Source organism: Rhopalosiphum maidis, chromosome 2, assembly GCF_003676215.2.
Source record: "Rhopalosiphum maidis isolate BTI-1 chromosome 2, ASM367621v3, whole genome shotgun sequence".
In the NCBI taxonomy this organism is placed as follows: Eukaryota; Metazoa; Arthropoda; class Insecta; order Hemiptera; family Aphididae; genus Rhopalosiphum; species Rhopalosiphum maidis.
Window position 1 is genome coordinate 85,299,410 of NC_040878.1, and position 24,290 is coordinate 85,323,699.

Below are 24,290 nucleotides of genomic sequence, written 5' to 3' on the forward strand. Positions count from 1 at the left end.
ATTTCAATATTGTTTGCATTATATATTTTATTTTAATCCATAGTTGAACTTTTTATAGGGCACAAAAAAAAATTTAAAAAAAATAAAATATCACGTGGAAAATTACCAAGTATAGTAATAATTATGAAAATAATTACACTCAGTTTTCTATATTTAATAATATACATTGCCATCTATCATAGTGCGCTTTACGGATAAGTTATTGAAACTAAACTTTTATATAATTATTTTTCTGTGGTTAATAAAAGTAAATGCCAGTGTCTTATAAAGAGTTAACAATACAAGCTGAAGCCTAAAAACATTGACTAATACATTCATTAAGAGGTATTTACAATAATAAATTAATTTCAATAAAAAATAAAAAATAAAATTGATAAATAGCTTATAAAAAATAAAATTTAGGTCTTAATTAGCAAAATGCATAGTATGACAATATAAAAAAGAGATTAATAAATAATTTAATGAAAACATTTTAATAAAAAAGGGAGGAGTATATTATATTATTTATATTTAGCATAACGAGTTAGAACTTTTTTTCAATATATTTGTAAAAGAAGGATAAAACAATCAGTTAAATTAGATAAATTAAGTTGAGTAAGAAATTAATAAATTCACAATATGTCACCGATTAGCAAGACCGATAAATTTAAAACTTATGTTATTTAACTGGTTTTAATTATGAAGTAATCTAAAATTTAAATCTTAGTGACAATTTTCAAATTTAAATAATTTTTTTTTAAATTTTTAAAGTTTACAAATTCTTTTATTGCTCACAAATCACTTTTAAAATTAAATAAAGATAATCATATTTAATTTACTATATAAATATATTCTTGTTGTGTTATAGGCTCATAATAAACACAACAATTTGATGGATGATTTATGATATATTTTAACTTTCTAATAACCAGTATATTTTAATGTTTATCAAAACTTGATTTATTTTTATTACAAAATAATAAAAAATTCTAAATTTTCAGATAATACTCAATACTGAATTCAATAAATTATATAATATAATATACAATAAATGTATATAATATGAATACAAAACTGTATTGTATTTTTCGTCCAATACACTCATGCTGAACACGTTAATCGCTTCTCAAGAAATAGTTGTTGTAGATTCTACAACAAACTTCACCGTTTTACATTATATAACGATGACTTAAAACAAAACTTTGATGTATTAGAGATATAAAAATGTAAGCTAAAAGATTTTATTAAACTGGGAACGTATCATCGTCGTTTATTTTACAACTTTAAAATTAGCATTTTCAATCAAATAGCTAGTACGTAATATTATGGCTAAACAGTTTAATATATATATATATATATATATATATAATAATATAAAAGAAATAGTAATCAATAATAATAATATTTATAATGTACAATTAAATGTATTTTTAAATGAATAATATATTTGTTTATCATAGTATAAACTAATAATATAATGTCGTATCAACAATAATTAAAAAAATATTTGTTTGATTCAAATATATGAGTAATCGTATAAAAGTCATAAATTATTATTATTAAATATAATGTTATTAGATAATATGAAAGAGTATTACGTATAATTCATTAAGTATACAAATTATATACTTGATAAATGAATAAATGATAAACAAATAGCAAATGATAAATGTTAAAAATACTAAAAAGGATAGATACGATATTATGATGAATTCAAATTCAATTTATTTAATGACAATTAATTATTTTTTTATTTAATTTAAAGTAAATAATTTAATATAAAATAAATTTACATAATATCATCAAATTATAGTCTGCTAAGCATTAAAAAATTAAATGTTTTGTCTTTGATGTTAAAAAAAAAAGTTGTCGATTACTAAAGAAATTAATTTACTTTATTAAAATAGGTATATAATTGTCAATAAATTATAATTATATATTTGGAAAATCGCGGCTTACTTTAGAACGGTCCAAATGAAAATTTAGGAGCGTTGATAACATTCTCAAACTAGTGTAAATAAAAATTGTTTATATTTTTTATCGAATATAAGCACACGGCCGGTAGGAAATGAGTTAAATAAATCGATATTTCTTCCTCGTCACAGTTTCACGACGAGAAAATATGAAATGACCTAACATCCGGTGGTCTTATATGCCCTATCAGTAAAATCTTTGACTCGAATATAGGTAGCGACGCCAGACATACGTACAACGACGGTCTCCAAATGACGTTTTACTTAACGAACAACTGGATATAAACCTCATCGGAAACAACAGATATAAAATCCACTCGGTATATAAGAGTGATGGGAGCGGGGCAAGAGAGTGTATCAAATACCTATTCCCGTGTGCATTGGTTTATTGGCTTTGCCGCAATCAGCCTTCCGTCCCGGTTCTACGCACGAAACCACGAAATCAACTCGAGTATAATACGTTATTGAACAAATGCACTTAACGATACCGAATTTATTGGTTTTACTCTAATAATTTTTCCTGTTTGAATCTCATATTCAACCTATACGTTCAGTTTTTGTTTTTATTTGTTCGTCATGATTTTTATTTTCTCTGGACACGTCGATCGCCCGGATGATAATGCAACAGGTTCGCGTCAAGACGGTGTAGTTTATTTACACACTTCGCGATAGATTTGAAAAAAAAAATTCAAATCGCGTGATGGTTATTATAGAGACTTTAATGAATACATTAGCCGCGGATAAGACGGAGCATTTAGCCGGCGGCGAAGGCAAATCCGTTATTAAATCGCTTTCGGTTTTAATCTCTCACTTCCACCTCCACCTCACTTCTCTATTCTAACCATGTGTCTCCGAAATATGTTGAATATGATTAATTATTCATCTATAAAAGGATTACGGACGTGTTTTATCTAAGGACGCGATGCTCGTCCAAACGCCGTTGAAAAGGTCCAGGGATTATGAGTGACGACACGCACATGATGGTAGTTGATGAGAGGGGAAGCATGCTGAAAGTGCTTTTTGGGCGAAGCTAATTGCTGGTGGTTAGGCTAGAAAGGGGTTGAGTAGAAACTATAAAGTTCAATTACATTATCTCAAACCTAACCCTCTATGGAAAGTTCATCCCACACTGCACTCAGAATGTCCGCTTCCGTTTTCAGGGCCATACTTTCTTTATGGTTTTTACCCCGGTACGGTCTTCCAGAGGAGTACACGTAACATGTGTTCTACAGATAGTTTACTTTCACTTGCTCTTCTCCCGCCAAACGTTACGCCCACGAAATAAAACTATAGAGTCGTTTTACACGCAATGTATATACTATATTACACTCACAATTATTATGTTTCGAGTAAACATACAAGTAAGCACCATTTTATATTAAATGTATATGTAATTTCAGCTAGTTTGAAACCGAATCGTCGCACGCATGATATTTTGTTTTTTAACCCCTAGGTCTGCCTGCAGCTTTGATTATCAACTAAAATCGATTCTTCGAATTTTATTATTTTGGTTTTTTATAGATTTTGACTTTTCCGCCCTTTTTTTAAAATTATTCAATATTATGTAAGTATTAAAAATGGTTAGCCTAAACGTAGTTTTGCTCCAAGCATACCTTCTATTATTATAATACACAACTCTTCCAAATAACCCAGGACAAGTTTGACTATTTTTTTTAAATTTATATTTTAATCCCGTCAACAGAGGTACGTTTTTCTTTTATAATTTCTAACATCTCTGTAATAGTGTTAAACAACTATATATTATGATATATTCTGATAATAAAATCTTTGTGCAGGGCGCAGACTATAGACCTTATTATGATATAGAAATATAACTTAAATGACTGAAAATGGATGATTAATATATAGATTTAATATACTTAATATTATTTTTTATATTTATAATAAATTTATGACCCGGGTACAAAAATCCTTAATTCTAGTCCTCCACATTTATAAAATTTCAAGGTTCAAATATTAGAAAAATGTAACTGTGAAATCATAAATAAAATCATACTTTTGCATTTTAAAATATATGAATAATATTTTCCGTGTGAATCATTTTACACTCAATTTAAAAACCGTATATAATACAATATATCTATTAATTGCTCTTAATAGATTTCTTATTGAAGAATTTTGACGAAAAACCATGATTGTATTAATCATAATTTATCACATCAACAATATATTACTAGTATTAGTCAAAATATTATAGTGTTAAGTTGTCGTGTCGCGTATATTTTGATACTTAAATTTCTGAATAAAAGACAAAATATATATATATCATAAAAAATATAAATACCCCTCAAGTTAAGAGTTAGTAGTATTTTTTTTTTCAGTTTGACGTTTTTTTTCGTCACCCTTTCAACCCGTCTCGACTGTTTTGACAAAACTTTTGCATCGCCAACTCGAAACTAATAAACGGCAGGATTAGAGCCGGATTACACCCCCGGGAGCACTGAAGACATTGCTAGTAGAGTATAAAGTTTACAAACATGGTGGCAGTGGTGGTGGCGCGGGACGGCGAAGAGTACACGGGCACGCCGGGAGTATTTAAGTAGTTAAAATTCAACACGAGTCCATCTTTCTCCGTCTGCACGCGTGTATATAGATCTATATAGTGGCGGGTGACGTGAAATTAAAGACGACCATCGTATTCCACGTAGATAATTTTGGCGAGTGCCCGTCCGCCGGAGAAGGGTACTAAATATAATAATATATATATATATATATATATATATACGTACGCGCCACTTGTTTCTCGTTCTTGATTTTATAATGTGGAAGAAAAACCCAATTATTATGATGGTCTTTTCACTCGTTCTCGTAAACGTCACGTACACTCTTTGCAGTGCACAACACGATAGAGCAGGGAGCACAATATATTATGACTGAATAGACGTTTAGAGTTGTCAAGTTAATTTAATATTTAAAAAAAAAAAAGATACGCGTTTCCGAAAAGAGACTTATGAGTTGTTTTAAAATTAATTTTCGGGTGTTGTCACAGTCACACTTTACGTAAATTTTGTTTCTCCGACCTTTATTGCCTTTTTGTTTCAGAAATGCAAATTAATGTCAAGTGCTTTCAATTCTTCTGTATAAGAAGACGCTCAAAACGAATATTTATAATGACGTTTAAGTATAGTATTACTAATGCACTCCATACGTCAAAACGTCAAAGAGTTTAAGTATATAATTATAAAGTTTCAAAATATTTCTCAAATCAAAAATCCATGCCTACCGATCTGTACTTTCCAAATCCAGATTTAAATCATTTATACAATAATTATAATATACACATTAAACACGTCTCAGCAATAATATGCATCGCACTAATGATATGACGTATACGATTCGAAACGCTCGCTATGCACTATGACATTGCACACTAATAATAAAACATAATAAAAATAAAAATACACAAATCCGTCATGTCCGTTTCGTTATTGTACGAGTTTGTAAGGATGGCTGGGCCGGCTGGCTACAGAGAAAATCTCGGTGGGCCGCTTATGCGCTGATTATGAATGTTTGGTCATACCTAATTTTATTTTTTATTGTTATAAACAAATAAGTAAAAAAAAATGTATACAAAACATTTGAATCGAATTATTAAATCGTATAGTATTTATTAGTAGCTGTACCTATGATTAAACGTTAAAAAACCTAAAACTCGGTTGACCGATAACTTCCTATTCAGCCCCGAACGTTTGATAAGATTGATTTTCTTAAACTACCAAAAATAATAAAAATAATTCAACATCATTCTATTTGATAAACATATATTATGACCATTTTTTAAAGTGCCCGCAATATAAAGATATTAATGTATTTTTCTAAATAACGTTTGATGGAATAATAAAAAAAATACCATCACATAGAGGTGAACGTTAATGAAAGTTTTACTGTATAATATAATAATAATATGTTCATGCATAGACGTCACGGAGGATATCGTTTGCGATTCATACGCGTTACCCAGTTTCGTAAAATTAATCTCTGATACCTGTAGAAATTGTGATTTTCTTGAACGAAGATATGCATATTTAATAGATTTAAACATTAAAATTGACTTTGCACATCATTTTATAAACATAATAACATTATTAACATAACCAATTATAAACATATTTGTTTAATCCGCACGTTCGATTTATGAATAGCTAAAAAAAAAAATATATTTTTTTTCATATGAATGTCAATCAAATTGTATAAATACAGATAACCCTAAAACGTATTTGGATTTACATTTTATGCTAATATATATATATATATTTTTTTTTTTATTAATGGTGAAACTTTCGTTTCCCATACAAAGTTGGAATACAAAAATCTAGCACTATACGAACAGATTTTCAAAACAATTTTACAAATTACGTTAGCTATAACTTTTTTAATAAACTATCTAATGATAGACGTGTTCAAAGTGTTTCCTTTGAATAATAAATATATATATATAAAAACTAAAAAAAACTGTCATAACGTAATTTTTTTTTGTAAACTAATTGTTTTTTATTGTTTAAAAGAGTATAAAAATCAGATACTGCTTTTTTCCCATTTATCTACATAGCTAGAACTAGTAAACGCTATATTTCACTCTATATATCTCAATAAAAAAAAAAAAAATATTATAATAATCATATGTTTATATGTATTATACGATAATAGACTAGGGATTTTGTAGTGTATAAATACATTTTTGAATATGTTTTTAATTTTTGCACAAATTATCACTAAAACAATATTTAAAATTATATATAATAATATGTGCAAAGTAATATCTCTTTTTAATATTAACTATATTATGTGTTTATTTATTATGACTAAAATTTAAAAAAATCTTAAGTTATAAATATAAATGAAATCTAACATATTTAAATTTAAATTTACCTAAAAGGAATACATCTGTATAGTACATGTTATGATATACACAATATTATCTAAGTAAATGAAGTTTAATTTATAGAACTAAGTAAACTTAATTTAAAAGTAATAACTAATAATCCAATATATCACTATATGCAGCTACATTATCATATTATTGTAGATATATTTAAATTTCTGTTAGTTAAAACAAATTTGTTATTTAAGTACTCTTTACTTGTTTTTCATGGATATATAGTATTAAAGTGATTAACATAAGCTAGAAAATTGGATGTATATGAAGATAATATACAGTACACATTATACATATATATTACATATTATACCATGCATTATACAAACAGTGTACGCATATTGTATTATGTGATATATACTGATATGCATAAAACCAAATTACTAATCATAATGCAGAATACATTTTATTGACATTAGACATACATTGTTTTTGAAAACAATTTACAAGTCTTGACGGTATGTAACACATTTATTAAATTAAAACAACAGAAATTTAAGTTTCAAAAAACTTCATCTAAACAAATAATAGTTTAATAAAAGAATGAAACCGCTTATTTAATACTCCTATTGTTCTTTTGTTCATTTTAGTTTTTGTAATTTAACTTTTAGCCACTATATGGAAATAAAAATGATTTAATATTTTCTTTTAGCAAATTATGAAACCGCTTAAATCCATATAGACCATTATAGTGTTAAGGGTACTTATTTTTTATATTTGTTATATAAATGACCTTTGCTACGACTTATGTTTAATTTTATTGAAAAAGTTCTCTAAAATACTTTAATTTTTAATTTTTATAGTACAAAAATGCATATTAAGTCGCGAGTATTAAAAAATAACCAACATGCACAATATTTATAAATATATTTTTTTTATTTAAATTAACACAGTTATTATAAGTTTATAATCAAAATTTGGACTCTACCATATTTTATATTAATTAATGTTTTATTTTTTGCTTGTAAAACAATGATTTTAGAGTAGATATACCATTAATATTGTCGTTATCGTTTTCATAATGTAACTAATAAAAGTTTAGTTTTGATAAAAAGAATAAAACTTGAGTTTATCATAAAACCAATATAACTCTCTTATACAGATTGGTCAAACAGCCGGGTGAATAGGAAATGATCACCAAAATGTTTGTATAAGTTTCAATTTTTATGCGTGAAAAATTCACAAAATTATTCATACATTATAACAAATATTATGTAGTCGACTGATATTATGTTGAAATTATTTTTTTATGCAATAGAACGTCAAAATCTACACGTACAATTAGAAATAAAGGTCAATTATACTAAACAATATATTGGTACACCGTCGGCGTATTAAAATTTAGTCCGAGATAAGCAGTACGCGCGTATTACAGCTGCAGAGCTCGAGTAAACACTTTTATTTACACGGTTAATTAAACGCTATTGACTAAATAAAAAAGCAAGTCGCACATGGCGCTATTTGTTTTCCTCCGCGGACATTCGAAACACCCGAGAGCCGAGAGCATCATAATACGGGCGCAAATACATTTAAATTTCGGTCGTACGCGACTGCTCGCAGAATGTCTACTCGGCGGGTCATATTCAAGCGCGCGGACGGTTTCGGGCGTTTTGACATAACATGTGATATAATCTTCGCGAGTCTGTCGCGGCCCGCGCGATGGCCGACGTGCAATAGTAATGCGGTCGATTAATATTGTATCGGTAATATCGTCATCGTCATCATATTATCATTGGGTAACGGCGGTGAACCGAAAAGCTCCGGACAACGCGAATGCAACACGACTGTTGGCAATTTCCCGTATCGTCACATCGTATATGCATAATATTAACAATGCATTATATCTTATTACGTACGCACTATTATTATGTCGTAGAAGGGCACGTATTATTGCTCGACAATAAACGCTGTCGTCGTCGTCGTCATTAAGCACGAAACGTTTTCCGCGTTCGGCGATAATCGCGTTATAATAATAATACAATAATATGTACATCGTGATTACACTCTTATTGCGCGAGACGCGAGCACACGACATACATATTATTATTATTATTAGTTAGTAGTACACTGCGATGCCGATACAGCTATTATAGTACCAGACGAGTCTCGGGGTGATATCCGGCACACACGGTAACATCACGGGCTGCAAACGAGTTGTGTCCCTCAATTTTTTTCGAGTTACACACAAGTTTAGTCTAACTAATATAAGTAAAAATTTAAAAAAAAAAACTACACAAATTATTTTAATAATATCACATGTCAGTCAAAAATAATTTAAATAATACCGTTTTTATACGTATTTTGTTCTCGTGTAGAACATCGTTTTGAATTTATCAGCATCCAACTTACGGGACCAGAATACTGTCATAAACCGACGAATTCGTCTGAGATTTAAATTTTGTACATCTATCCATTTATTATGCATACATTTTATAATCATCGTCAGCTATATTATTACAAAAGATTACGAATAAAGAGCAAACACGCGCTACGGTACAGCTGAGCTTATTTCATATGAATCATTGTAGGTATTACTTATGTCGAATACTCCAGGCGTCTGCGCATTCCATAATAATATACGCGCGTGTTCTGTTTTTGTAATAATTGCACGGAGACAAAATTGTTGTGGATATATGAAAGGATATACTTTTAAATATGAAGATGTGATAAATCCTGTTTTTAAATCACGAGTTTTTATAAGTGATACCTAAACTGTATAGGAACGTATATTATTATCTTATAACATACTTCAGACTGTACAATAAGGTTTTATTTTTACATGGTTTATTGATAAAATCATGGGTAAAATCGAAAAATACATTATAACCGTTTGCATAGTTTAGTGTCTTTAATAGGTCTTGTTTATTTTTGATGTCATTTGTTCAATTTTCATTTTTTCTTAAAATTTCGTTAAACAACCGATGCGTATTCATAATCGTTATTTTAACGTACACCATTAAAAAAAAAAAAAATCGTCAATTATTTTTTTTCGAAACCACTTCGTAATAATATTATTTCGAAAGAAAAACTAGGTTTTCCGAATGATGCGATCACGATATCGTCCGTTCGCTTACCGCACTCGGCTCCAACATTATCACAGAAATTAAAGCTGAACGGACTGCCAGTCACGGTCTCGGATTTTAATATACCGTATATAATGTGAACGGGTTCCCGGGACCCCAATCACGTAATGATATCTGGTGTCATATATTAAAATGCCATTTATAATAATAATACATCGTTATAATAATATTATGTATTCGTTGTTATAGTCTCGCCGATGATATGGGTACCGAATCAACTGGTCGGAGCTCCGTCCGGCACGGACGTGACGATCGATTGCCAGACGGAGGCGTATCCAAAGTCGATAAACTATTGGTCGTTTCGTGACTCGAAAACAATGCTGTTCCCCAACAAGAAATACGTGACGTCGGACACGGAGAAAAGGTACCACATCCACATGCGACTCACCATCAGGGACCTGAGCCAATCGGATTTCGGCAATTACAAGTGCATATCTAAGAACTCGCTCGGCGAAACCGAGGGCTCCATCAGACTTTACGGTATTTAACTGCCACGCACGTACTATTATTAAAATTGTACTACGATACACGTGAAATGTCGAGGTCTAGCCTCGATTTGTTCACGTTAATTTTATTTACTTCTGATACAGTGAAAAACCATCATCAATGCTCCAAATTATTTTGTCTGATTTTTTTTTTAATAGATATATTTATTTGTATTTCATCGAATGCAAATGTTACATTTCATTATTGTTAAGAATATATACTGAAAAAAAAAAACACTAAACCCAGTTCTAAATGATTAGGGGGGCGTCCCCCTACTACAGAGTCCGTATTGCGCTACGCATACCAGCAATAAGTATGACGTAAGTATCACACGGCCTCACTCCAGACCTTTACGATTCGTGTAGATGCTGTCCACCGAGTGCGGTAATTGTCCCGACCTAACTACATTATGTCACGGCAATGGGCTTATTTTGTTTTTATTTTATTATTCATTTAATTTTTTCATTCCATTTCTTGTTCACCAGCAAACGTTAACTTCATTCCATTCTGGTTCCGGGGAACACTTCAAAGTCGACGACGCCAATTATTAACGGTTCGTTTAAATCCCATTTCCCGTTGTTCCACTTCCCAACAAGGTATATGAAACAACAATTTCCCCCTAACGTGGCCGACATCGATGGTACGTCAAAAGACCGTGATTGATTAAAACGAAAAAAAAATAAATAAATAAATAAATACTAATAACGAAAAAGAAAAAGCAGGAATGAAATGATTATAAATTCTTTCGACTTGTTTACAGACCATTCGTCGACAAGTATAAACACACAGAATGGAAGTATCTACTACCCTTATTCAAAGTTAAACAAGACGACAACGTTAACTGTACATAATCCTAAAGCAGTGGAAATTTTTCTATCTGATTAGATGTTCGATACTGTATACAAAATAAAGTTTTACTGCCTCAGAGATTCTAAATAAATTATACGTGTCGCCTCCGCAGAACTGTGGTTTTTTCCCAGAGTCTTTCAATTTACTTGTTTAAATTCGGATCGATTGTGCAATAAATTACATAAGCCGGGGACTTTTTCTATGGTGAAACGTGAAAATTCATTATTGTGATGTCGTATAATGTTTTATACATTTTGATCTTGTTTACTATTTTCCACCATTTATTCATTCGTGTTGTTTTTATTTTTATTTTTTTTTTTTTATCATTTCAGAAATACCAAAACCTTCTTTAGCCCCAAAAAGTGCGTCCGAACTCAACCGGGCGAATAAAGAAGGTAAGTCCATGTCACCATGTCTGCTTATCAAGCAACAATAACAGTGATAGTATATAGAATAACAATTTACGTATTTGAATGAACAAATATGGTACATTATTGAAGATTTATTATCTTCTGTGTAAATAAATACTAGTATCTATTTAAAATAAAAAAATATAAATTAAAATCACAATGGTTGTTAAGCCACTATAAAAAATTAAATAGCATAATATTACATAAATACAGAAATTGGCTGTAAAAAATATCAAAATAATATTTGTTTTTTTTTTGTTAAATTTAAAAAAACAAAAAAAAAGTTATAAAACTGTAAATTTACCGACAATTAATAAAAAATAAAACTGTTTTTAATAAACCAATTAGCTCATACACATATTTGTTTTATGTCAATTTTACTGTTAATTTCAAACTATGAATAGTTTCTCTTTACTATCATTAAAATAACTTATTTATAGGTAAATTTATTATCCATCAAATTATTTAATTTCATACTATAAACTATATTCATACTATATTACTTAATTTTTTTTAAATTAAATTCATAAAAAAAAATTAATTACGTATCTTCATTTAATGGGCATTGTATAAAATTTATCCATCGCTATATTATGGATATAATAAACAATTTAAAGTCTAAAAATAATATTTATTCATTATTATAATAAAAATAAGAATAAATATAAAATTAATTTATAATCAATAATTCTTTTGTTACATTTTTATACTAGAAAATAATTAAATATAGAGGTTTCTAACATGATTTTACGATTTTATCCCTACCGACTTATATACTATACAACTCTGAAACGAAATATCTAACATATGTACTATGGATACTATAATATATTACTGCAATGAATTTCATGTTATGAAACCAATATTTTGATTATTTTATTTCTATACAAAAATAATATTTTAATATTTTATTGATAATTCGATTATCAAATAATTCAGATCATAATAAAAATACATTTAATAAAATCATTTGCAGCTATAAGTATAATAAATAATTAAATTTCTATTGATTTACAGTAAATTTGATAGGTTGATTCTTAAATATTCAATGCTTGTAGTTACTTTTCATTCCAATAAAATATATAATTATATTAGACTATCCATCTATATAATCTTCCTACTAAAATTATAATAAAATCATCTTCTGATTTTTATATGAGTAGGTACTCAGCTTAAGTAGGTAAACCTTTTATACATAGATTTTCAAAAGACGAAAACGTACCCGTTTAATAGTTCGGTTATACAAAATGTATCCCACTAAAAACATATATTATTAACAACAAATTTAATTTAAATACTATATTACAACCACTAAAGCTTTTGAGAAAAATACTCAAACCTGGTAATATATAAACAATCTATACTGTGTACCGTATTCTATTATTCTCACCACTTTAAACGGAGTGTCGTGTATAATATTACAATGTGTTTTTAAATTTTTTAAATTATGTACATGTCATATCTAATTCACTTATAACAGTAGATAAAATGCTTTCACAACCAACTTCGAGGGTTGCTTATGATATAAAATTGGATCTAACCAGAACATTTTTGGCACAAATTTTAATATATTTTGAAAATTATCTTATAATTTATAATTCAAAATATTTTAAACTTTAATTGCTAAGACTGGAATATGTAACACAAATTTCCTCACGAGTTAGTTGTTTTTTTAGAAACTTGAAAATACAAAAAAAATATATTCACAACATTTTTTATAAACTTTCTAACTTCAAATGTTTACAAAATTGGATGTTAAAATAAAAATTAACGATTTTAATTACTTTATTTGTAATTCAAAAAAATATTATTCGTAGAGACTCAATTGTTTTAGTTGCCTATATGTTTATTTACTATACTTACATATTATCATGAAATTCTCAAAATACTTTGCTTAGTGTTAAGATTTATTTGTATCATTAATCTGTTTACACCATTCAATCGCAATAATGCCATATTGACTTATTAATTAATAACACGACTAGTAATATTATACAAAATAATATCAATCATATTGTATATGTGATTAGTTTTTGGTAAAACTTATTTTAATCAATCACATTACTAATAGAAAAATGAATTAGTAATATTAGTATAAATTGTATATAATAAAATACACTTAGAAATATAGACCGGTAGAACGATTTATATAAAATATTAATTAAACTTTGAATGAAAATATAACACGTCCTATACCACAATTTAAACAATTCCAAAGAACATTAGATAGGTACCTACTTAAACTATAAAGGAAAGCATCTTCTCCGATTTCATTCTAAAACATACTTAGACTACTTGGATATATTAAATGTATATCGTAATATCGTATGTGTAATATTATGCTTATATTTGAATTTAACACATCAATTCACATAATATTGTTTACTATAAGAATTCTTTAGAATACATACTATTATGAATATTGAATATATTAATCAGGTCAATAATCTTACAGCAAATTGTATTAATAAACTTTTTCTTGGAAAATCATAATAAATTAAAAATTAAAACAATTCTTAATAAATAAAATAATAGTATACAGTGCATTTTGCATTATTAACATAATTTAAAATTATTTATTCAATAATTATAAATCATTGTTTATGATGTTTATTATCTTTTATGTGTTTTTTCTGTACAATTTCTTAATATTTACACATCATAAATAATAATAATTATATAATGTGTCCAGTACTCGTATGTTCTAAAGAAAACTTAGAAATTGTCTAAAAACTATAAATACATCGGCAAAACGTTTATGGTCCATAAAAATAGACTCATAAATTCGTGTATAATATTGATAATATTATAGATATAAGAATGTTATATTATAAATGTATATGATATATAATATATATATATATATATTGAAAACTAACAGTGGTGTACCTAAATAAGTAACTTTTTAATATTAACGTCCATAATAGTATGTGTAATGTATAATATGAATAAAATCATCGGCACATGAGGTATAAAAACAATACCGACGATACGTTTTGTTTGCCAAAAAAAAATAATATGCATGAGTATGACGTATGGTGTTAGCACACGTGACTGCTGTTTACCGGAGGTGGTATTTGCGTTGAGTTCAATAAAAGATACAATGTGCTAAACTAGGAAGGATGAGCTAAAAACTCGGTCTAAAGTACTTCGTAACTCGTGGTTAAGCTCCTCAAAAGAACATAAATAAAAATCACGTTATCAATTACCGATTATCGTGTTTCATGTTCCATTACGAATTTACTTAATGGAATGACGATTCTACATTTCCATTTATCGGCATATTTCCGAGTGGTAATATAATTCCCGCAAAGATAAATCCTATAAATAAATTACTTATGTAGTTTTACTAAACATGTTTAACTAAAACCACGTGATACCAAACAAGTTTAATACTTTAAAAAATCAAAGTTCTTGCTGTATAAAATGTTTTAATTCATATTTAAATTGTTGGTTTTCTAGTTCTAATTAAATTTACTGATGAAGTCAAACTGTACATTATGTCAACTTTATTATTCTTAAAAAAATGTTATAATACTGTAACTTACATGACAAAATATGATAATACCTATCACCTATGTACGTACTTTGTAATAATGATATAACCGCCTTCAATATAACAAAAAAAAGTATATAATAATTACTATTTCAGATTCTTACATTTTATGACGCCTTAAAATACTCTTAATTTCTATTGAATTTTCGTTTCATACATGTGTGTGTTTCAAACTTTCAAATAGAATATCTTCTATCGATTGTTATGGAACTTAATATTAATCAAAATCCATTCTACATTTCAGCGTTAATAGTCGCTACCATTTTTCACGCTGAAATATGTTGAAAATATATGTTTGACTAAATATTTCAACACCTTATCCGAAATCACTTTTAATTCAAGTCTAAATACGAGCGAACGATAAAAACAGTAATGATGATGATATCAATCAGTGACAGTGACTTAGATACAATATGGAATGACGAGATAGTGATGTGGCTAGTGAGAGTGGATAGCGTGGGCATAGGGCTATCTGTCTGTGGAATTCATTGTTAACCAATCGCGTTGTGTTATGGTTGGTTTGCAGTTTTGAAGCAACCGAAAGTGTCAGTGGTACGAAACACGACTGGCCAGTCTGTCCGGGACAACCGGCAGCATCAGTCGCGTCCCGTCAGGCCCACCGTTCCTGGGAGACTCGAGGCCTCAGGTGGGCAATCGCGTACGCCTTTTTATAAAGCACATTTTGTTTTCCTTTTTATTTCATTTTATTTTTACGAAAATTATTGCACACATTTATTATGCTACTTGTTTTTTTTATTTTTTTTTATGTAACTCACTCGCAATTTATTTAACTTTTGAACACACTTTGATTACATTTTGTTTTGATAATATTATATAATATATACACAAGTTATACATATTATTATTTATATGGTTTGTACAAAAATATTATTCTCGTTTATTCTATTCTCATTCAAACACGATAATTACCCATCGATTTTCGTGATAATACAATATAAGCAAGACGGTGAAGATAACTGAATTATTTTTTAATAATTCTAATATTTACCCATGTATGATATACTATTAGTATCTACTAGTATTGTGTATAAGTAAATAGATCAATAAATATCCGATTCACTCGTGAACAATTTTTTTCAATAACTTTTGCATTAAACGTTTATATATTACTAATGATATTTGGCACAAACAGAATAAATAAAAATACGGCTAATAAAATAAATTTTATTAATAACACTTTGTTGGTTCGAAAAATAAATTACAATAAAAACGTACCTACTAAGTTGAAATTAAATAAAACGAGATAGAAAAGTGCGAGATGAAAATATATTTTCTCTTCCTCTTCGATGTGGCTACAACGAAAAGCACATGAACGAAAAAGAAAAAAATAATAACGACACTAGAGAATTGTCTACGTGACTCGCTTTTATTTTCCTACATCAGTATGATTGAAATACAATTTTTAATTTCATTTTTAATACACATGTACACTCTAGATAGGTGATTTGATTAAAATATATAAATTCAAAAACAAACGAAATATTATGACAATTTTGATATAATATTATACATATATATTTTAAACCAAATAAAATATACATACGTAGGTATACCGTACATATTATTTTATACTACCTGCTTGTTTGTTCACGTTTTAATTTTATATAAAAAAACAACACTGCATGCATGTCTGCAAAGGACGAAAATATTTTTTTTACCGTTAATATACGCGAATGTAGCGGGTCATATATTTTTCATAAGTAAAAAATTTTCTAATCGGTTAAACACGATAACCATTCGCTTGCTAATTTTTATGTGTAAACATTATTGAAATCAGATGGGAATAAAAAAGGCTTATTTGTGGGGTGAAAACTAAAATACTAACAGTGATAAAAAAAAAAACAACCGCAAACTTACTTAATAATATAATAATATCTATTTAATAATTAATTTTCGTGATAAATTTTTTAACGTTTTAAAAAACTTTTTTGAGTACATCCTATATATTTTATATTAATATGTTAAGTTTTTGTATTGCTTTGTGAATACCATTAATAAACCATTGCACTGCAGGTTATGCTATGCGATTTTGAACATGACATCCATTGTACGCGTTTTGACTTGGTCTGTTGATTTGAATCATATCCGCTTTGAGTTTGTTTTAATATAAAAGTCTCACCTACAGAGATTTATAAAATACTAAAGCAGTTTGAAAGTTGAAATCGTTTTTGTTTTAGTTTTATTTTAAATACATTATTGTGTGCCCCGTTGAAATTTTGTAAATCCATTTCGAAATGCCTCTCGGCAGCATCATTAACGGGCCAGCATTTTTTTCTTTTCTTTTTTTTTTTTCACACGTTTTGTTTTATTTTACTATTGTTACTGTTCTTTTTTTTTTTTTACATATTTGTTTATCACATATTTTATCCATCGCAATATCGTTGTACTGTCGACCACCGTAAATATTTGCTCATTGGTTCAATAAACCCGATACGACTCGGGCCTTTAGAACTAATTATTTCTTACTTCTACAACGCCGATGTTGCTGTTATTTTTAATTTTTTGTTTTTCAGGCAATTGGGGCCCCAGCAGATACAGCCGGTCCCAAATCGCAATAACCGTGTTTGGTGTAGTCACGTGTCTCACGTCTTCACATCACATACCATCATGAACGGCTCAACATCCTTATTATATATTATTATCATAACATTATTATTATACAACAATTATAGCTGAATTTTGTTTTGTTTTGTTGTACACATTTTATTATACATTATTATAATAATTATGATTTTTAAGTTAAGTATGTTACGGAACTCAACAAATATTATTGTTGAAAATAATTGAATAATAAATAACAATAACGCTTGATAATATCGAAATGCTATAATAGAAAATAATTTTAGTTACTGCTGACATTTTATGTTTTGAGAATGCATATACTAGTCATGATAGAAATTATTAAGTCTTTGAACTCACTATTAAAGAATCAAATATCATCATAATAATATGTGTCAATATAATAAAAAAAAAAATGTACATTTATTTGTATTTCAATACCTACTAGTTTAAAAACCTATCAATTTAATTTTCACTTCATCCACGTAGTGCTGTGTGTTCTTACTATTTTTTTCATTTAAATATTTAATCTAATAGGTATCTAAAAAATATTATAGGTGCAATCGTTAAAAATAAGTACAATAAAATTATTAAAAAATTTAAAAAAGAATACAATACAACGATAAATTCCAATTTTGTTTTAAAATGCAACCAAACTTGCAGGCTGTTACTGCATGCAACATAAAAATGAATTATCTTTATATTTGTTATGATTTGGAGGGTAAAAAAAAATGATAACGTTTGTCGGATCACCTCATAAAAACGTTTGGATATTTCGAGTGGCGGGGCAAATATGTGTATTAATAGAATATTTATTAACAATATATAAATAATATCTCAGGCGGAAAAAAAGGTCCTATCGCCGTTCTAGATGTCATATACAATAGATTCAATAGAAATAAAAACACGTATAGGTAAGTTCGTGCGCATTTTTAAATTATACGTATGTTGTACTGCTCTCACGACGTTGAATACGTAAACGACGTAATTTTCAAATCCTTTGGAAAACTCGAGCTTAATAAATAGATTTGAAATGACAAAATGAGCACGTTATCATAAGTACATTTACATAATATGGTTTATTTGATCAATTTATAATGATGTCCATTAAAATATTTAATAGCCTTTATTGAACTATTCAAAAATCGCTAAAATCGGTTAAAAGTAATACACTTACAGAACCGTTTTGTATAATATTAGTACATAGCCCGCTACACATAATAATGTTTCATCGGTTTAATGTTTTTTTTTTTTTTTTATGTTTTTCAGTAAATTTCTATTCGTTGCCAAAGATGACACATGACGTGACAATATTATTAAAAAAAAAAAAAAAAACAGTTAAAAATAGCGATATAATATTTTAAAGTGACGCGTCGGAAAGAGTACTAAAAAATGTAAATAAAACAGAGGGTACGTATGTATTAATAATGTATTTAGTTATAGCATATGCTCTTGGAAATTCATAATATGGTTAGGGTACGCTTTGTTTTTATGCCCATGCGTAACGCAATAAAATGCATAAGCAGAATATTTTTTAAGTCGCTAATAACTCATGGACATAATAACATACCTGCAGCAGGCCAATGATCCTTAATAACAATCATTGAAATTATTTACCTGTAAAATTAAAATATGAAAATATTCTTGGAGTAAGATTAAATCATATTATTCGGGGCAATCGCACAACTATCATTCTTTGTTTAAATCTGCTGTAGTTCCGCGTACAACATAGTTCATACGAAAACGGTAATAATTAAAGGAATTTCAAATTTTCAAAAAATTCCCGTCATACCAATTCTCTGAATGTACTCGCCGATCCAAACGTGAATAAATTAAATGTTTGTCTTCAGACAACGTGTACTGTTGACTAACACATTTCCACATATTGTCCTTATTACAGTTCAAATCACCTAAATATAAGTCACATATTATTTGCATTAAACACGCATAATGGATAAAATATTAAACTATGTTCTTCGTGGACAGATTAAAATATAAATACGATAAGATAATTATTTTCAAGTTATTTCAAACTTTGCTGTGATATTACTAAAACGGTCACTACGTTTAAAACGCAATTTGAAATCATTAAATTACATGTAAATTGATATTATAAACAATAGACAATACATTTTATTATAGTCAGAAATTCACATACTCGGGCCGATGTACCATATTAGATTCAAAAATATCCAAAATTCCATCGATATCTCTCAACGTTCACACAATATAACAATATTATAATTTAGTATACATAGCACAGAAGTATGGGAAATTTATTTTAACTATCAAGTATTTCTGTTATAGTTGCTATAGCTAGCTTAGATACTGATATTATGTATGGGATATTTTCTTCTATTAAAACAAAGCAACCATATTCGTTTCATAATAATTACGTTTTTTTTTTTTTTGACAAATTTTGGAACAGTAAAAAGCTTTTAATGCCACTAGATTGAAAATTTTTAATTTTCAAAAAAGCATTTTATGGTCATTTTTAAGAAAATTATACAAATCTATAACTTCGATGCTATTTAACACAAAGAAAAATGTTAAATTTAAAAAAAAACCATACCACATATGTAATATAATATACGCCATAGAAATACTCGATATATTAGTATATTACTTACTTTATAAGTAAGTAAAAAGAACACATTATATTACAAAACATCTTATTTTCAGTTTTAAATAATAACCAACCTGGTCGTAAAAACATAAATTATAATATTTTTTCTGTTTGACGGTCTCACACTCAATATGCACACATAAAAGTAATATGATAAAAATAAACTCTGTTTAGTGACATATAATAATAATACGTTACACTAGACTGTTGAATTTAAACGTCGATTTTTATTTATTAAAAAATAAAACGAAATTGTCTGTAATTTAATTTTAGTTTTTTTATTTTAAATTCTCATTTTAACTTGTTGAATTAAAATTAATAATTATTTATGACACGTGTTCGAAGAGAATTCTTTTGATTTTAAATAAGTGCAATGCAATAGTTTCAATCATATTTAAAAAATAATTGAACACAGCGTAAATTATTATGATTGGGACATTTAAACCTGAGTTTGCAGAATAGTATTAAAATAATTTTAAAAAAATTCTTAGAAAGTATGTAGTAATTATACTTTTTCTTCCTTTGACTTAAATAACCAAATTAAAGTTAATTAACATTTTACGTTTATACGAAACATGATATTATATATTTTGTAAAATATTTGTTTATTATACTACATAATATATTATTATCCATTAAAAACAGATGAATGAATTGCGTTTTAAACTAATAATACAACATAACTAAATATTATTAATCAAATGGTAAATTAACGTAAATTTCTAAATTAAATTGCCAGCTTCATTCATTTTATTCCAATTTCAGTAAAAATACAATTTTCTAGTTTCATGAAAATTTGATTTAATTTATTTTTCGTTTAATATAATATTATCGTTATATCTTTTAAACAAAAAAAAAACACCATAATAAACATATGTATGGTAAGTCGTACATAGTACGTAATTTATTATAATATCTGCATTTATTATATCATATTGATCTAACAAGAGCGTTTTTACTGCAAACAAAATATACCTACTCATAAGAAAAATTAAAAAAAATTAATTTAAATTTTTTTACTTGAATAAGACATTTTTTTAAATTTAATACGCACATTGTAATATAATAAGTTCTATGGTACTACAATGTATATATTATGAATGAATTTCAATTATTATATAATGTAAAAAATGTTGAATAGTTCAAGAAAGTTATAATATAGCTGGTTTTTTCTTATTATTACAATTATAAGTTATATTTTTTTTTCCAAATAAATACCAAATAAATACATTTTCAAATTCATCCCAATAACTAAATAATGTACAATAATTTTGTAAATTTTTTTATTTTTATTTATTAAATTAATTTCCAAAAGTATTATTACTATTAGTATCTACCTAAATATGTTGGCGATAAAAAAAAACAAAATTTATGAGTATACTTTTCCCAAACCGACAAATTATATTAATCAAAACGTATTATTTAGCAGAAGTTATAAAACTACAACACGGTAAAACACCTCACGATAAATTAATCGAATATCGTTTTTATTAAATATTGTTACAAGTTACGCAATAGACATTTGACATAAGACATTTTTTCTCATTTTAAACTTAGTATGAATTTATTAAAAACACACGACACTACGAATTTTTTTACACTTTTTTTCATAGACATTTTACTATTGTGATATATTTGTTATTTTGAAACGAAGCTAATTTATAAACTATTGTTACTTGTCAACCGTGTTTTACGTGTTATCATATATTTTATTGTTTCATAATAATACGTAGACATTTATTATAATTCATAATATATATAAAGATTTATCGTCGGTACCTACGTATTGTCTTTAGTATGATTTTTAAATTATTGTAAAGTTTATAATAATAATATTATGTATTTTTCGATGTAGTTACTTCATTTTGATAATCACTAGTAGCAGTAAATGATTTTTTTTTTTTTGTCAATATAATATTTGCGATGGACTCAGTTTTAAAGTTTTCAAGTTTACATCATGGTGTTGTATTTAAGGGAACACGTTCATATTATTTTCATCAACATATGAGCATAATGTTTTAAAACACGTGACAGAACTAAATCCCACAATTTCAATGTTTAGCAATATTTTTAGGTAAACGAATTTAAAAGCAGTAATTTTTAGGTAATTGATGGACAATGGACATGTTACCAAGTCTTGAGTTAACCACATTACTGAGTGCTGCATTTATAATTATATTCGTATATTATTAGGTCCATAATATTTTTAATTGGATTACGAGACTATGTTCTTTAATATATAATTCATTTTTTTAACACTAGGTTATAGTTAATTCTTCTGAATCCCATAGTTTCATAGATATTCAAATTTTTGAATTTTAAAAACATGAAATATTATTAACATTAAAATATGAAAACGTTTGATTCGTTTCGAACCTGAGAAAACTTCCCTGAAATTTTTCTTATTTTTTTTTTCATTTCTTTGTAAATTGTAATCAATTTATTTAGTCTGAAACTAGTACAATTCGTCGATACACACTTATATAATAAATTATTATGTGTAAATAAGCACGTCAATCGCGTGTGTGTATAGATTATTGTCGTTTTTTATTCTTATTTTTTTTTTATAAAAAATCAAAACGTTGTTATTGCTTTAAAAAATAATATATAATATATATTTAACTTTATGATATGTACAACGTCCATTTTAGATTCCAAATACAAACTGTATTAATTATTCTATATTGTTTAATTATTGTTTTTATATTTCAATTAAAACTTTTTAGGACAGTTTCTAAACATATTTTACATTGCATATTTGTACATAGATTTTAAATACCAAACAGTAACTGTATATTAAAATTTACCTATACACTATAACTTCCAAGTGTGATATTAGACAAATTAAAAACAACTGTTATAGAATGGAAAGTGTAAGCAATGTAACCGTTTTCAAACAAATATATTTTAACTATTTGCATCGGCTTAGGTATAATTTTGTTCAAAATTCTATTGTTTTCTGATATTCGGTTTACTATTGCATCACTAAAAATTTCAGAATAAAAATGTTCATCTCTCAATTATCCTTTTTAGCATTGAAAAAACTTGTCAAATGTCACACAACACTGTTATATATAATATATTAGTTCGATTAAAATTTGTAATTTCGTTGTAGCCGAAAATGTCATTTCGCTGTCTGTTATTCCCGAAATCGATTGTACATAAATGTAGCTCCACGCACACACTAAGTTAGGATTGGTGCAAAAAAAAAAACTGCTCTATTCTTATTCATATTGTATCGTTATGATATTATGTTTATTATTGTTTATATTATCGTAAATATATGTATTCTTCGGGGCGCCGAGAACGTCCAGAGTGTAAATAATATATTATAATTTACAACAAAACATTATTATATTATCCACTATGTAACATATTATTATTATTATTATTATTATGATTATGATACGACTATAATACAAACATAATGTAAAATAAAACAAAATTCTATTGAACGTGTGTGTTTCGTATTATTATGTATAGCACAAACACAAACTTTCTTCTTATCAACCGACCTAATTCATTCTACACGTTATACAGTAATACATCATCGTCGCGCGAGTGCAAAGATCTCCGACGACGAATCCCGTCGGCGAGAGACGAACGAAACCCGGACACCGTCAAACAATTATTGACGATGGTAATAATTGGAATACGGCAAGAACGGAGAAAAAATAAATCTCACTCGTGATGTACCGCAGTGTGCACGGTGCATGGTGCGTGTACGTGTGGCCCAGGGGCGGATCCAGACCAAGATAACAGGGTTGATCGATTTTTAAAGGGCGCACATCAATATTTTGACAAAGTATTTATTTCGGTAATAGTAATAAAAAAAAATATATCACTATAAT

At 27.4% G+C, this 24,290-nt stretch overlaps 1 protein-coding gene across 3 annotated transcripts in view; it reads left to right on the forward strand.

Moving 5' to 3' along the window:
• Positions 1-18,002, forward strand: part of LOC113552270 (lachesin) — a 114,388-nt gene extending 96,386 nt beyond the window's left edge. For 2 of the 3 annotated variants that reach the window (XM_026955062.1, XM_026955063.1), the window contains exons 6-9: positions 10,122-10,412; positions 11,600-11,662; positions 15,760-15,879; positions 17,768-18,002. In XM_026955062.1, the coding sequence (XP_026810863.1) occupies positions 10,122-10,412; positions 11,600-11,662; positions 15,760-15,879; positions 17,768-17,865 (572 nt within the window). In that variant the 3' untranslated portion in view covers positions 17,866-18,002. The remainder of the gene's footprint in view (positions 1-10,121; positions 10,413-11,599; positions 11,663-15,759; positions 15,880-17,767) is intronic. The other variant, XM_026955064.1, reaches the window with a different exon arrangement.
• The last annotated feature ends 6,288 nt before the right edge of the window (positions 18,003-24,290 follow it).